This window comes from Anarhichas minor, unplaced genomic scaffold (genome assembly GCF_050575085.1).
Source record: "Anarhichas minor isolate MPS153535 unplaced genomic scaffold, ASM5057508v1 ptg000045l, whole genome shotgun sequence".
Lineage (NCBI taxonomy): Eukaryota > Metazoa > Chordata > Actinopteri > Perciformes > Anarhichadidae > Anarhichas > Anarhichas minor.
Window position 1 is genome coordinate 8,976,458 of NW_027466491.1, and position 15,693 is coordinate 8,992,150.

Consider the following 15,693-nt stretch of genomic DNA (forward strand, 5'->3'; position numbering starts at 1 on the left):
TGCACGATCTGTTTTGGGGGGATTTTCAAATCTTTGGTGAAAAGTATAAACTAGAGTTTAGCTCACCGGGCGAAAGACCGAATTTAGGTGAGATCGATTTATTTCAAACATGTAACAAATAATAAGAAAACAACAATAGTGAATAAAATAAACAGTAAACAAATAGAGCAAATTATAATTTCATTTTTAAAGTTCCTACAACTTTAATCATTAACTTAATGTTTATTAAATATGCACATAAATAATCATCCTAATACACACAACAAAAATAAATGATTAATCTTTTTCAATAAGCGTCACAGAAGAATCCACTTTAACAACTCTTTCAGCGATCACACCTCAACGATTACAATAAGCTGTTTTTATTTAAAAAGGTACGATTCAAACGAAGTCCTCGTCACAGCTGTAACTTTCCTGTAACTTTCCCATTCCGACAATCTAACCATCGTCTTCAGAGGAGCATTTGCCAAACAACAAAACATTCTCCAGCAATTAACTACCGCTCGATAATTATCTCGTGATTATAAATCTCACGCCACAAAATAAAAGTATGACGAAAATGTTAGCGGTGTCAGCGGAGGTGAAATTCCTCATCGGTTCACAGGACGAGTTGTTACACCCGTTACTGGACCTCATCTTTATTAGATAAGACTTTTACTTCCTCTTCAGTGAATGCAACACGCCTCATCATTATCCCATTTATACCATCAATCACAGTGACCTGACACTTCAAAGCAACGTTTAACATGCAAAGAATTGTCTTTTTAAACATTTTTTTGACAATTTATAGTGTTTACAGCTGCAATTATTTAAATGTTCTTCTTTCGGACAAATCATCAAACTAGTCCTGTATGAGTAGAAACACGCAGCTTCTAATCTTTTTCATATATCTGTTTTAGTTTTTAAGATGCGTAACTGTCCTTTATGTTTTCTCGGTCCTGTGAAAGAAGACGAGTGTTTAAGAAAGAAATGTTTCCTCAGAAGATCGAGCCTTTTCAGTGGTTTTAAAGAAGCGATTGAAACTTTCTTATTATAGTTATTATAATACATCAGAGATTTGAGGAAATAAAACCCACAGTTGGCTCCACAGAGGCTGCTCCAGATTTTAAAATACATAATTGACGAATGAGATCAAATCAATGAATCATCTCGTGGCTCTGGACTCCAGAGGTCCTCCCTTTTATCAAAACTGAGGATTTTTTTTTTGGGGGTAAATAATTCTGTTTTCCCGTGAAGTTAACGTGAACGTTGAGCGTCTCTGTGGCCTCGTCGCTCTCCGTACGCCTGTTTAATAATAGTAGTTTTTCCTGTGAGACTATTTTCTTTCCTTGCTGCTGCTGCTGCTGGACTTTGTAAGAGCACAGTACACACACACACACACACACACACACACACACACACAGTGTTGATCTCGGGTGTGCAGAAATAGATAAACTATTTTTACAGATCCTGTCCAGATTACTCATGAAGCCATTTAGAGAGCTCAGCCCAACGGTAGAAGCAGAAGCTAAAACATGCAAACTTCCACCTCTCTCACTCTCTTTCTACCCCCCCCCTCCCCCTTTTTTCCCTCCCCCTGCTTGCAGTTTCATTATTCAGTTTTTTTTAATATAAATAATGATCTATTTTTCTTTATTTCCATCCCAAAGGCCGCAGAGGTGAGAGCCTGACTTTCACATAACAATAAGTGCATAATTAACCTTGAGGGAAGAGCTCCTGAGAACATCCCCCCCCCTCCTCCTCCTCCTCCTCCTCATACCGCTCCACTCTCGCTGGGCTAACCTCCCCCCACGTTTCTCCCCCTCCTCCTCCCAGGCTGCACCAAAGCTGGCTGAAGTCCTCATGCAAATGTCTGGCATTAAATAAACACAAATACATGCATGGAACCTGATATTTGCATATTGTGCTCCCGCTCCTTTTCTCTCTGTGAACCCGTCTGTGCTCAGGGGTTATTTAAAAGCTTTACTTTAGATAATCAATGTTTTAATTAAGGAAGAAAAATCGTCTGTTTTTTTTTTTGTTGCAGCGATCACAGCAGTGCAACAGATTCTAATCAGAGTTAATGAGAGTAAATTACGCCTGATTCCCTCTCCATCTTATCCAGTCATTAAGCGCCGGCGTGGAGATGAATGCACAAAGGGTAGAAAGCCGAGTCAATTCAAACAATTACCTCCTTCCATTTTAACAGACGGCCTTTTTTTTCCCAAATAGGCCGCGAGCTTAATCTCTGCAGCACGCGGCCCGTTCATGAAATGTCACGCAGCGTGCAATGTGTGTGTTTATCGAGAGAGTTGTGTGTGTGTGTGTGTGTGTGTGTGGCCGAATAACGCCTGGACGGTTTCAGACGCCGTGTTGTTAATGTATTTTACAGCTCTCTTCACGAGAGGGCAGGGGATGTTGGAGCAATTTGTGTAAATATGAATTACTCAAGTGATGTGTGTTTGCGGTGAGTGCTAAAGAGGCCCACAGGAACAGAGCCCATACTGCAAAGATGTGTGTGTGTGTGTGTGTGTGTGTGAAGGCATTATCATTGTGTCTCTATTGATGAAAAACCTGCTCTGGTGGAAGAAGTACAAAGATCTTTGACTTAAAGTTACTGTGAGGAACTTTTAACTGGTTCTGAAACCGTCTCTTTCGAAGTAATCCAGACCATCGGATCGGAGCCACCGGGTCGGATTCTGGTGCAAAAACATGAAATCATGCAGGTTCACCAGAAACTCCTCCAGCTCAGACTCCGGGGGGGACGACGACGACGACACTACCACTTTTGTCCAGTAAAAGTAGTAATACTACATCAAATACTTACATCTCACTAATGTGCTGCTGCTGTGCACAAACCGTTGAGAAACTGGATTGGCAGGATATCGGTTGAATGAACGACTCTCTCCACACCTGTGCCAAATATTTAATATTTATATAAGTGAGAGTTTTGTTAACAAAGCCGGAGAATCCATTTTATCTTTTGTTTTGGTTGTGTGGTTTTATTGATCTGTTTATTTAGGATATTTTTCACATTCTGATTCCAATGTCCAAGTTATTCTCTCTCTGAAAGGTTGTTCTTGCATCATTATACTGTTATACAATCATTACATCAGTGGCATAAAACAATCGTCCTACAAAACAGATTATTGCGACAGGCCTCGATCCAGTTTATGTGATGGCAATCTGATTATTTAGGTTGTTAGTGGGCAGAACAAACAATTTGAAGCTTTCATTTTATAGACCGAATCAATAAAAGAATCATCGGTTTAATCGATAACGAAACAATCGTTAGTTTGAGCCCTGAATCAGGATTGCTTCGCGGTACACAACCGAAGCAAAGCGCTCTCCTTATCTTGTCGCGGTGGAGCCATAAAGTCGAACACTCAATCAATTCCTTCACAATAAAATAAATCTACGGCATGAAGCGTGAATTCACCTTTAACATCAAGTGACAAAGGACAAAATGTTTCATAAGGGTCACACCCAAGCTGAAGCTAAACCCTTTGTATTTCTTTCACCACACATCAGCCTGAAGGCAGCCTTACTCTTAAAACACCACACTACACACACACACACACACACACACACACACAATAGCAGAGGGTCTATCTCAGAGCATCATCTCCAGCAGGCTCTGGCAGGAAGCAGTGTGGTGAATTCATTATGCAAACGATCTCTGTCGGGATCCGTTCCGCGAGCAGCTACCGCATCACATGACCAAACGTGTGATGCCGCTTTAAAAAGCTCTCAACATGAATGGATGAACGCCTCATGCGGACGCACGCATACGTGCACGTGCACACGAGACGAGCTTGTGTGTACGGTAGTGGGATGAATTGAGTTTTTACTCTCTGGTTCTGTTACTTTTTGGTTTTCCTGCCAGAAGCTCATAAAGAAAAATACTTATCTTACAAGATCTGCCTTTAATCCTCAAATAAATATCAATATAATCTTTGTGATAAAAACACAAACACAGGTTCATTATTTTAATCTGAAACCTGTACATGTTTAACGAGTTCCCACGTATATAATAACATGGCAGCAGGCCCATGAAGTCATTAAAGATGAGGTGTAAAAATAAAATAAACAAAGTTCAGCCTGTTCCACTGTCGTTCAAATGAGTTTTTAATTTCTAAAAATAAAAAATAAAAAAAAATAAAAGAGCAAATTACGCAACAGAAGCGCTCGCAGCGCTGCAGACTCATGCGATGCTCCTGCAAACAGAGACGCTGATTAATACCAGCGCTGATTTGATGAGCAACAAAACGCTTTGGTGAACGCTTCGGTTAGCAGGAAAGGAGCGTTTAAAGTGGAGGAGCTGAGAGGGAGAGTGTGTGTGTGTGTGTGTGTGTGTGTGTTTTATGAGGGAGTAAGCGAGTTTGACGAGGGATTAAGGTGTGTTTGTTAGATGCGGTTTGTCCAGTTGAAACACTTATTTGTCTTCAGGTTTTACATCTTGTATTAAACTTTGAGGAAAGAACAGTCAGAGTAAGATGCATATTAAAAATGAAGGGAGGCCTGCAGGTTTGTTAAAAAAAGCTGCGAGAAGAAAGAAGCAAACCTCACGAGGGAATTAAAATCACTGTGCTGCTGCTTTAAGCAGAGCGGCCAATCAGACGCTCGATCTCAGGGTGGAAAAATCACAGTTTAAAATCTGCTCTTAAAGCTCAGGATTATTTAAAAACTCTCTCTTAATTGATCCATTTTTTAATGGTCAATACCGGTCTACGGTCTAATACTGCGTTCACAGTATGAGCGACAGGCTTCAAGCCGGAGACACCCGACACCTGTTGCTGCTTTGTTTAATCACACTATCAAATCCAAGAGGCCCCATTTAAAGAAGACACTACATTGATCTCAGGGAGTTTACACACTATATATATATTTTATATGATTTTCACTAATGTCACAAGCCGTAAAAAGATCCTATATCCTCACATCTCTAACCGCACCAACACACACATCCATACACGGAAGGACCACAAGACACGATAACCAACTTTAAAGACTACGTGTACTTCAAACTTGTCTCAGCAAAGCGCGCTTAATAACTGATGTTGTTGTTGTTGTTTTCAGGGACTGTGTATAATTACAAGCTGGACATGAAGTCAGCCGTTAGACGTCTGTATGCAACGCCGCGTATTGATTCTATCTGCCAACGGCACGTTTTACACACAGCGGTTCTTTAACTTGTGACCTTTTCTTAACTTGACTCAACGTCTAGCGACATGTTACAGGACACAGTTTCTTTGTTGCGCATGAGAAGAGGCCTCTTTATCAAAGCGGCACATTTCTGGCTGAGCTGCTGCGTTTCTTTTTTTTTTTTGCACTAGTTATCACACAAGCCCAGCTTGGCACAAACAGCAGTGTGTGTGTGTGTGCGTGTGCGTGCGCGTTATCACTCTGCTAAGACACACTCGGCTAGAAAGGAGTCACATGCAAGAGGAGGCAAGGCAACTGAGCTGTGAGGTCACTTCCTGCAGAGAGGTGAAAAGAGGAAGAGGAGGAAGCACACACTGTACATGCAGCTCTGTCAGCCCTAACACAGTGTTGATGTCATGTTAGCCACTAGTGAGGCGAGGCGAGTTAGTCAGAGGCACTGTTAGAGCTGCTTACCTTTTCTTAGGTAAGTGTTATCTGAGAAACAAAAAAGGAAACAAATAAAAACAGGTAACCGTGTCACAGGTGGAATACAGTCTCTTTTCTCTCATATTGAAATGTGCACAACATGATGCAAAGCCTTGAAATTAATGTTTGTTTTTGTCATATTCACAACTTGACAGTATCTTGCAGAAGCCTCTATAGTGGGAATATAGAACTGCCTTCATTACATGATTCATGCTTCAGTTTGCATCATTAAACATGCGGATGTCAGCTGTCCGTTGTTATTAAAAGAAAAAAGGGGAAATGTGAGCTTTCTGAGAGACACAGGAAGAGAAGGTTAATAGTAGCTGAGCTCAGCGGCCACTCAATTACCACCGTAAAATTACATCAGCTTCTTGATGAGCTTCAAGCTGACGCAACACTGAAAAATATACTTGAGTAAAACATACGATTGATTTTATTCAAACATGCACAAGAGTACATTTCTGACACGTGTTTTGTACGCCGACAATATATTCTCAATGAAGAGTTTTAGTTTTTTAAAACAGAGACGCAAAGTAAAGCAACATTAGTCATCTCTGCTTCATGTAAACCTATTTAATTAAAACACCTGTCCTGTTGGACAGCCTAACAATCTGAACTCTTTCGTCCGATTTGATTTCAAACATGCGATTCTTAAACCATTAGTGGATCCACAGAAAATGTATTGCCAACTATTTTGACATAAGTTTAATAATTGCAGTCATTTTCTAAAGGAAAATGCATTAAATTAATTGGTTCCAGCTTCTTGTAAAAGGGGCTGAATTTCAAATTAAAAGCATGTCTGTGATTGAGGGATTGACTCCACACGGCTCTCAACATGGAGGCAGCTGAGCCGGCGGCTAGCAGCTAACAGTGCTAATAACAAATTTAGCACCTATATGTGATTTGAAATGTGCTGTTGTTTGATAATCGGGCGTTAAAATCCACTGGCTCCTTTAATGAGAACATTTCATGGTCTTCAATTTTGCAAGTAAGATGAATGTCTTCAATTTTTTTTTACTTTTATGGACTATTAATCGAGAAAGTAATTGACAGATTGCTTGATCATAAAAATAATGATGCCTCGCTTCGGTCGCATCGTGTTTGGAGGTTTGAATACGAGCTCAAGCAGCGCGGTTGTTTCCCTGCTTGCTAGATGATCCTCTGAGAAGTGTCATTTTTATGAACCTCCTGCTGCCGAGAATTGCCGGTGTGAGGACGAGGACACCCGAGTCAGGTGGAAACATATCCAGGTCGTCTCCACAACAACGGAGGCGCGCGGCCATCCGTCAGCGGGGAAAAGTGTCGAGGAAAAAATAAATAAATGGTCTGAAGTCATCTATCATCTATCTGCAGGTGGAAATGTGTCGGATAATGTGAGAGGGGCAGTAGCAAGAAGGGCTGCTGGAGACGTTAAGGAGGATGCTTTGTTTTGGAAAAGGAGTTCAGGTGTGAAAGACGCTCTACGAGAATCAAGATGGCGACTCGTCGTCTTAAACGGCAGTTGAGCCGTCGTGACGATCAAAGCACTTTAAAAAGAAAACTTGTCTTTCCACTCAGTTCATGTAAAGCGTTCTTTGAAACGTGCGTCTGTGTGTGAGCATTAAGGTCAAGCTGACAGATTTAATGTAGAGAATCAACCGTTAGCTGACCCTTTGATGTCAAAGATTTTCTTACATTCAGGACGGAAACGCGTTAGAAAAAACAACCATGAAACACGGACAAAGTGCATCACAAGCCACAAATGTGTTAAAAAGATTTTGAAGGATAAAAGACTCTTTTTAATGATTTTTTATGTTTATGTTTTCAACCGGGTGCCCTGAAGCTTACGGAGCAGACATAAAATGTCCCCTCCGAAAATAATAAACTCAGTTTTATTTATATATCCCCAAATCCCATATTTTCCTCAAACTATCCTTTGCCCCCCCCTATCCCCCCCATATCCTTTGCCCCCCCCAAAACATGATTTGCGTCCGGAAATCAATGATGGAAGTAGCTAACGAGTTAGCAATCTAGCTCCTTTCTCATCTGTGTTGAGAGTTGCACATGCTCAGTACCGATCAGACAGAAAGTTATTGTTCTGTGTAGCGTAGCTGATAAATTAAATTATATCTGATCGGTGCACAGACTCACATACTTGCCGTTACCCGATGCAGATTTTTAGGCTTAATTAAAGGCATTTCCGATACCGGTATTTGTATTAAATTCCCTCCAAATCTAAAAGTAATAACCCTTCAATAAATCTCTGAACCCTTAATTCAAAATAACTTGGTAACATTAGTTCTTGATCGTTGTTGTAATTTTTCTAATTGTGTGAAAAGATAACGAGCCGCCACGTTGGATTATCTTCTTTCAAACAGACACCAATGATAGGAAAGTAAACCCTGTCCGGGTCCGGGTGAATGCGTGAGCGTCACAGTGTTTCTTCCTACCTTCGGGGGGCATGAGGGTCTTGTTGTTCTGGGTGCACCAGCCCACCGGGTGCAGCTCGGCCGTCATGACGTCGCACCAGAAGTCGGCCTTGCGGTCGTCGCCGTAGCCGCTGAAGCGCAGCAGCAGCAGCTGGCCGCACGTGGTGATGATGGTGGCGACCCAGTACGAGTCCGGGCTGCCCTTATTGGCCACTTCCAGCTTCATGCCCGGCTGGAAGCTGCTCTGCAGGCTGATCTCCACCTGAGAAGAAACACAACCTGGGTCTCAGTTTGGTAGTTTTTCCTACAAGTTATAACAACTTTTTACTCAGCAGATGTCAGTTACAATGTTAAGAAAGACACACAACTAGAGTACATATGGCAGGTCAAAGGTGAACCAGAATACAAAAAATCTCTCCTGCAAAATAACCAAACCGATTCAGACTTTGAGCGATGGCGTTCCGCATGAACACACAACTCTCTGCCAAAGTAAAAAGACGTTTTCAGGGTCCTTAAGAAACTAAAAAGGAGAGTCTGGGTGACATTACTGATTTAACACTGACATTATTCTAATGTGACAATATTTTGGACGTGACTCTTGGTGCTCTCAGAATATATATTTACATGATAGGAAACAGACCTTCAGTCTAAAAGGGAACTCCGCTTATCTCCCCCGTAAAAGGTCAGTTTATGTGAAAACATAAAGACAACCTGGGACAACTGTTGTTTTATGTCTTCTGCGTCTCTGAAAGGAGCTTTGTAAATAGTACGGATGATGTCAACAGGGTCAACTTGTCCCGACGTTGAGATTTTCAAAACAACAAATGAAAGCTTGTTTTACAAGATGAGGGCATCGAGGCTCCGACTGACCGTCTGACACAAAGACGCCATTGAGTTGCATTTTGGGAATTGTAGGATCCAGGATCTCTCAGCCCCTTCTTTTTATTTGTATCTGTATCTTGTGATCCATCAACTTAATGAAAATGTATAATAAATAGCTGGAGTAGCCATTTAATATCACTAAAGTAGAATGATTAAGAAATCTCTTAAAAAGTGAAGTCAAAGCTTCATGTGTTAAAGCTGCATTCTGTCTAGTGTCCACCAGGGGGCGACTCCTCTGGTTGTATAGAAGTCTATGAGAAAATGACTCTACTTCTCTCTTGATTTATTACCTCAGTAAACATTGTAAACATGAGTTTATGGTCTCAATCTCTAGTTTCAAGTCTTCTTCAATACAGCATGATGTTCATTTAGTACATTATGGTCCATTTAGAGTCACACAGACCATAAAGCAGGGGATGCTTTAGGGCGGGGCTACACAGTGATTGACAGGTCACTACCGCTACCAGAGACTATACAAAGTCTCTACGTCAGTTTACGAACTCTCACACAACTCGTTCAATGTCATCCAAGTCTCATTTATCCAGTCGTATGCTCACTACTTTCCAAACACATGCATGTCCGCTAAAACCTCACTATTTAAAATAAATCTGCATAAACAGTTGAAGTATGTATTTGTTCACTCAAGAATTCAAGAATTCAAGGTAACACAGGAGTCTTTGTGTGGGTGAAGTATTCCTTTAACAAATTAATTGAAAAAAAAACAATCAAGAGATTAATTGATGAATATAATTGGTGGTTACAGCCCTAATCATAACAAATAGTATAGTCATTATAAATAGAACAGAACATCCCCCAGATTTAGCAGCAGATGAGTGACTGACGAGCAGGATTTTTCGATAAAAAGTGAAGAGATTTCATTAACGGGTATAATCAAACAGCTTAAAACAAAACCTCTGCACTCCACTTCAGCCCCGTCCTCGTTCATGAGAAAGTGATAAATCTGTACGTCCGTGAATGCACCACGACATAATGCGTTTTCCACCATAGCCACAGGCTGCGATACAATTCTCGAGAAGCCCAACAGGATGTTAACATTCAACACAAACGCTCGCGAGTGAATGAAAAAAAAAAAAAAAAAAGGCAACATCTTAGAAATAAACACAATACAAATGGCCCTGTGACTTCCTGCTACAACAATGCAAACGTGCTGTATCACTCTGACTGGCTTATGTAAGAGAGCTACGGGGCAGCAAACACTGTGACTGTGTGTGTGTGTGTGTGTGTGTGTATATATATACAGGCCCAAGAGAAATCACTGTTTCAATTTGTCCAGGCACAGAGAGGGAGAGAGAGAGAGGGAGAAATGAGGGCTGCACTTTAGTGAATCACATTTTTTTCTGGGGAATTCATGGTCTGTTTCCCAGTGACTCAATCCACTTAACAACGAGGCAATTTAGCTTCCCAGGAGACCTCGCCCGCTCAAAATCACCACACAGACAGTTTGTCCGACATCGGCTGCTCGCTCGTAAAAAAAACCAAAAAAAAAAACACGTATTCTTAATCTCGCCCTTATTACCATTCATCGCTCCGAGTGATGTAAGTATCTGAAACGCCGACACGCTCCTTTAAGTCTTGATTCACCAGCAGACACGTCTCACCGGGGCGGACAGCTGCTCCGCTCGGTAAAACACAGAGTCAGTCGAGACGGATAAAGACTCCGCATCCAGGATCAACTGCAGTCGCCCATCTGGCCCTCTGCTGTGATGTAACACGTTAACGGAGGCAAAGCCTTGTAGTTGTTTGGGAACAGGCCGCTTGTGAGCAAAACGTGAACGCTGAAATGTCTGAAAATGTTCTAACTATATGCTAAAAGGCCAAAAACAAACACTTAATGTCCCCACCAGTCGTGAAAGTATCGACAACCTTGTCTAAGGTTAAAGTACTAATACCACACTGAGGATACTCCCCTACAAGTAAAGGCATTCAAAACCTTATTTAAGTAAAAGTATTATCAGCTAAATTTACCACGAGGAACTTTCAATTTGTGTTGATTTTGGCGGCCCCTGTGGACTAACGTGGTAGTGTTCCTGAGCACCAGAGACCCTTTAAAAAAACTCTCATTTTACTGCAGCAAGGTCTGACGATCTGCTCCGTTCAGTCTGGAGTCTGAGCTGAAGGAGTTTCTGGTGAACCTGCGTGAGTTCATCTGATTTCACCAGAATCCGACCCGGTGGCCCCGATGACGAGCATTAAGAATAACTAAACAGACCATCTTCTCTCTGATGGTTTTTAAAAGAGTTTATTTAGCTGAAGAAGTAGAAGAATATTTGTTTCAACATCCTTCAGTTTATCACAAACATTCAACATCAACACATCTGGAGATGCGTGGTTTAAAGACTGTCATCTGGAAGGCAACTAAAGCTGTCAGACAAATATTATGGAAAGATGGAAACACTCAAGTAAAGTACAAGTACCTTAAAAGTTGTAACTCTGTACAGTACTTGAGTTACATTCCATCACTGGTTCCCGGTCTTCTGCAAACCCATTAATTAAGGATTCTTTACATTCCTTTCAAATATTTGACATTCCTGATGTTTGATCGGTGTAAAAACACTAACATACCTAAACAGATACGTTATTAAAAAAAGGCCCTGCAGCAGTTTATTATAAACCTTAAAACTAGCACCTTTCATGTTGGTTAGTGTGGTTTAAGTGTCTCTCAGTACTGGTGCCGTTACCAAACCTTTAGACTTTAGCCACCAAATCTATTCTTTATTGGATATCTTAGTTTGCTGAGTCTAAACCGGCTTTTCTACAAAAAAAAAAGTCAAAATTCTCAAAAGTCAATGTCCAGAGTCCAGTTTTCCTCTCGTGTAGCTTCAAAGTGAAAAGTAATCTAATTCCACAGAGTCTGACAGACTCATTTATGCATGTTTAGTATAAAAAAAAAAAGAGTCTAATTCAAATCTGGCCATCATGAATGAATGAATATTCAGCCGGAAAGTAAATTCATTGTCATTTCTGCTGAACTTCACATGAAGAACAACAGCTATCAGCGGAAAAACAGATGATCTGGTTCTTTACTTGAGTGACTCTGCGCCCACATGGCTCGTTAACACACAGCAGCTATCAGCTCAATCAGAGACTGAGAGGAACCTTTCCACTAACATAAAACGTGTAAATGCAGAGATTTAGTTTGGCTCTCACAGCTTTACAGCAGCAGGCAGAGATTAAACAGGTGGGTTTGACATGTTCAACAGGTCGCCCAGTTGCTGATGGCAGCATGCTTACTCTTCATAAGAGTCTCCCACTCTCATTTCTTTAGAGTCTGATGAGTCCGTTTTCTCTAGAATTTGCCTCCTGACTCAGATATCCGAGATAAACATCCGTCCTCCTGTAGAACAGAGACTTACTGACGCTCACAGTCATTTAGCCCTTCGTAACACAGACTTTGGTGTAATCCAGCATTAAAACGGCTCATTTAAAAATAATTTTTGGCACTTTTGACGTCTGTTGAGGAAATCATAAGGTTATAATTTGATTTCATCGGGTAATACGGAAATGTTTTATTTTGTAAAACACTTAATTTTAGGTCTTGGATTTTTAATTGTGTATTTTTTTTAATACATTTTTCATGAGCACTGTTGAGAGATCTGAGAGGATTTTCACTGCTTCTCTGTAATTGTTGTGCAAATGACAATTAATAACCTGAACTTCAGAAGCAGTTATTGATTGTGCAGCCTCATAGACGAGCAAGGAAATATCAAATATTTGCCTTTTTACATTTGTCACTATTAGTTTTGTGACCTTCCTCGAAAGCACTCACACCAAGCTGCTTTGTAGCCACGCTAATGTTTTTTTGTGCCTCAGTAATTACCCTCAATTGTGTTTTAAAAAGAAACGGCACAGGTCGTCCAACAACTTGTGCGTCATGTGAGGGAACAGAGCCAATGAGAGCGCTCGATTGGTGGAGGTGACGCCGAGGCCCGGCTCTCCCAAATATGTCGTTAAAGGATTTCTGCATATGGCACTTATCTACGAGGCTGTGTTTAAAGGATCACTGAGGGATGGGATTCAAATGGCGAGGTGGAGATCACTCACGTGTTTGAAGGTGGTGTGAGGGACGGCGTTGGCTCCCGTCTCCTCCATGTACTCCTCCCAGTTAAACTCCGCCTCCTCCTCCTCCTTCATGGAATCTGCATCGGAATGAACGAGCAGTCAGTCAATAGAAACACTCTTTTCGCTCTCTTGTCCTGAGGCATGTGGTTTATGGGAGAGCATGTGGGTGGCGATGTAAATGTGGAGGGAACGATCAGAGAATGTGTTTGTACTGTAGACCAGTGATGTTTCTCCTGAAGGTGAGAATCCTTCACGTCACTTCAGGGACACTGACACACTTGAGGTATAATGTGTCATGTTTCTGTGTGTGTGTGTGTGTCTCTGGAGACTCCTCAGTGTGAGGAGAGCGGGACTGAACCTGCTCTGGCTAATGACGGGGGGGTGAACACACACTTGTTAACAAATCAAAAACCACACGCTTACTGCTGGATTTATTAAAAACATTACTTTACAATCATCTTGCTTCATAATCAACAAATTCAGGTTTTTTCTTCAGCATCAAAAGCAAGTTTATCTTTATGATGTGCAGATTCAGGGTTTCTGCAGGAAGCACAAAGACTGTCAAAGGTCTTTTTTAAGGCTGTCACTATACAAGGTATTCACGACAGCGATATTATCTCAATATCTATGTAAAATTTGAAAAAAAAATGGAAAATCCATCTGTCAAGTTCTTCTTTAACCGTGTTTATTGTGCGTTTTGTCGCTTTTTTAAATATATATATAAATAACCGTCAAAATACGACTGAAGGGAGGTAGAGAGGGTCTGTAACCATAACTGTACAAGAAGTGCTGGATTACTCCCACCATATTATCACATGTGTATTATTAACATATCAAAATTTTTAATATCCCAGTTACCGTCACATATGTCGACACCCCTACGACAGCGAACGCGATTGAATACCCGTCATACTGGTTAAAGTATGAAAATATGAAGAACAACCAGTCGGGATGATGAAGCCTGCAATTATGTATGTACATGAATTAATGGATATTTATATCCTATTGTTTTTAGTACTTCCTATTAGTGTACAACAATAACTCCTGATAGTATAATAATAAAAGCTTTACTGCAAACTTAGAAAGTATAAATCTGCAAGAGACCGAACAGAATGACGGCGAATTTATCGGTAAATAAAGAATGTTTCCAGAATTCCTCCATTATCTGTTGATCTGATGAGGGCGGAACCGACCCGGCCACATTCAGGGTAACGACACAGCTCCAGGGCCTCCTCACCTGTGTTCACCTCCTCTTCTTTGCCATTGGTCGGATAGTGTGACGTCACTGCAGCCAGGGCCAACGGCTGCTCCTTGCCGAGAGACTGCATCCTGCACCTCCGCTTCCTGTTAACCTTTGAGCCGAGGCGTGTCGGTTGTTCCCTCACTGCATCTCTCACTTTCCCTCACAGCTGTGGATGAATGCAGTTAATTAATGTGCTGCTGATTTATCAAATATTGTCTATTGTTCACAAAACAATCCATGACATTTTGAGGAGAAACTCCCCTTACAGTCTCACAACAGAGAGTAAAACCAAAGGAAGTTGATAAACGCTTTGACATTTGCTAAAATAAACACCCACGATATTTTGTAAGAGTTTCCTTAGAAAAATAAAGACACTTTGCATTTCCAGCTCCCTTAGAATAAACAGAAGTGGATCGTTAGCATGAACCGAAGAACCTCAAGAGACATTAACTTAACCAACGCGCGAGATCCGAGGAAAAGACAGCTGATCTCTGGGGAAGTCCAGAGCAGAAACACTTAGCAGCCAAAGCAAAGCGTAAGAAAAGAAACGAGAACAAAGATCTGGCACTTCTCCACACTCAAACTAATGTTAAAGCAGAATTAAAGCCGAGTACAAAGCCTGCTATTGTGTCTAATTGCAGACCGACCTCTGCCTCTCTTCAGTCTTCTGTAATATCAGGTTATGCATATTGGCTGCCGACCCGCCTGGATTTGCATACCACAGCAAAAAACAACAACAACTGCATCAGATAACCAATCAGAGTCAAACAAAGCAGAAGAACCGGAACGACACGAGCGAGACAACAGGCCGGCAAATTAGTGCGACTTGGAGATATTTATTCAGGAGCGAGAGAATGAAACAGAAGTAGCTCAGTATGGAAGGTGAAAGAGGAAACATACAGTAAATATGTGTATTTATATACAAGAGAGGCTTCCTAATGTTGGGCCATAATCACCGTGATGTATTAAGCACAATCAGTTTCACTAATGAGGTCATTAGTTCTGCTAATTAATGCATCAATTAGCAAATGATTCTTTGTCAAAACGGGTCTTAAAAAAACCAAAGACAGTTTATAAATATGAACTCTTGTGATGTTTTCTTTTTTTGTCTGGTGTAAAGATAACTTTTGACTTCCGTACGATTCTTTTCCAGTTCTCTACATTTTTGGTGTGAAAAAAAATAAATGAAGTGGCGTCCTCTTCGGCTCACCAACACTCTGACTTTGATGAATCACCGTGAAGCAAACATACGATCTGATCAATCAATCAATCAATCAATAACCCGCTGAGCCGAATGAGACGTCTCGTTATAAAGTTACAGGACGACGGTTCAAACCTTCGCCTCATTCATTGAATTTGTGTTCTTTGCTGTGTGATCTGAGATATAAAGACGGGAATAATAAGATGTTATCGATTGCATTATTATTATTCGCTCGTAGAGTCTCAAAAACACAACATTCCTGCACTCTG

The 15,693-nt window shown here is 41.0% G+C and overlaps 1 protein-coding gene across 4 annotated transcripts in view; it reads right to left on the reverse strand.

Moving 5' to 3' along the window:
• The window catches only part of sfmbt2 (Scm like with four mbt domains 2), a 37,796-nt gene that overhangs the window by 16,073 nt on the left and 6,030 nt on the right, over positions 1-15,693 (reverse strand). For 2 of the 4 annotated variants that reach the window (XM_076111324.1, XM_076111322.1), the window contains exons 2-5: positions 14,218-14,389; positions 12,963-13,057; positions 8,040-8,280; positions 5,599-5,619 (exon numbers count right to left, since the gene is read on the reverse strand). In XM_076111324.1, coding sequence (XP_075967439.1) covers positions 5,599-5,619; positions 8,040-8,280; positions 12,963-13,057; positions 14,218-14,308 — 448 coding nt within the window. In that variant the 5' untranslated portion in view covers positions 14,309-14,389. The remainder of the gene's footprint in view (positions 1-5,598; positions 5,620-8,039; positions 8,281-12,962; positions 13,058-14,217; positions 14,390-15,693) is intronic. The other 2 variants (XM_076111325.1, XM_076111323.1) reach the window with 1 other exon arrangement.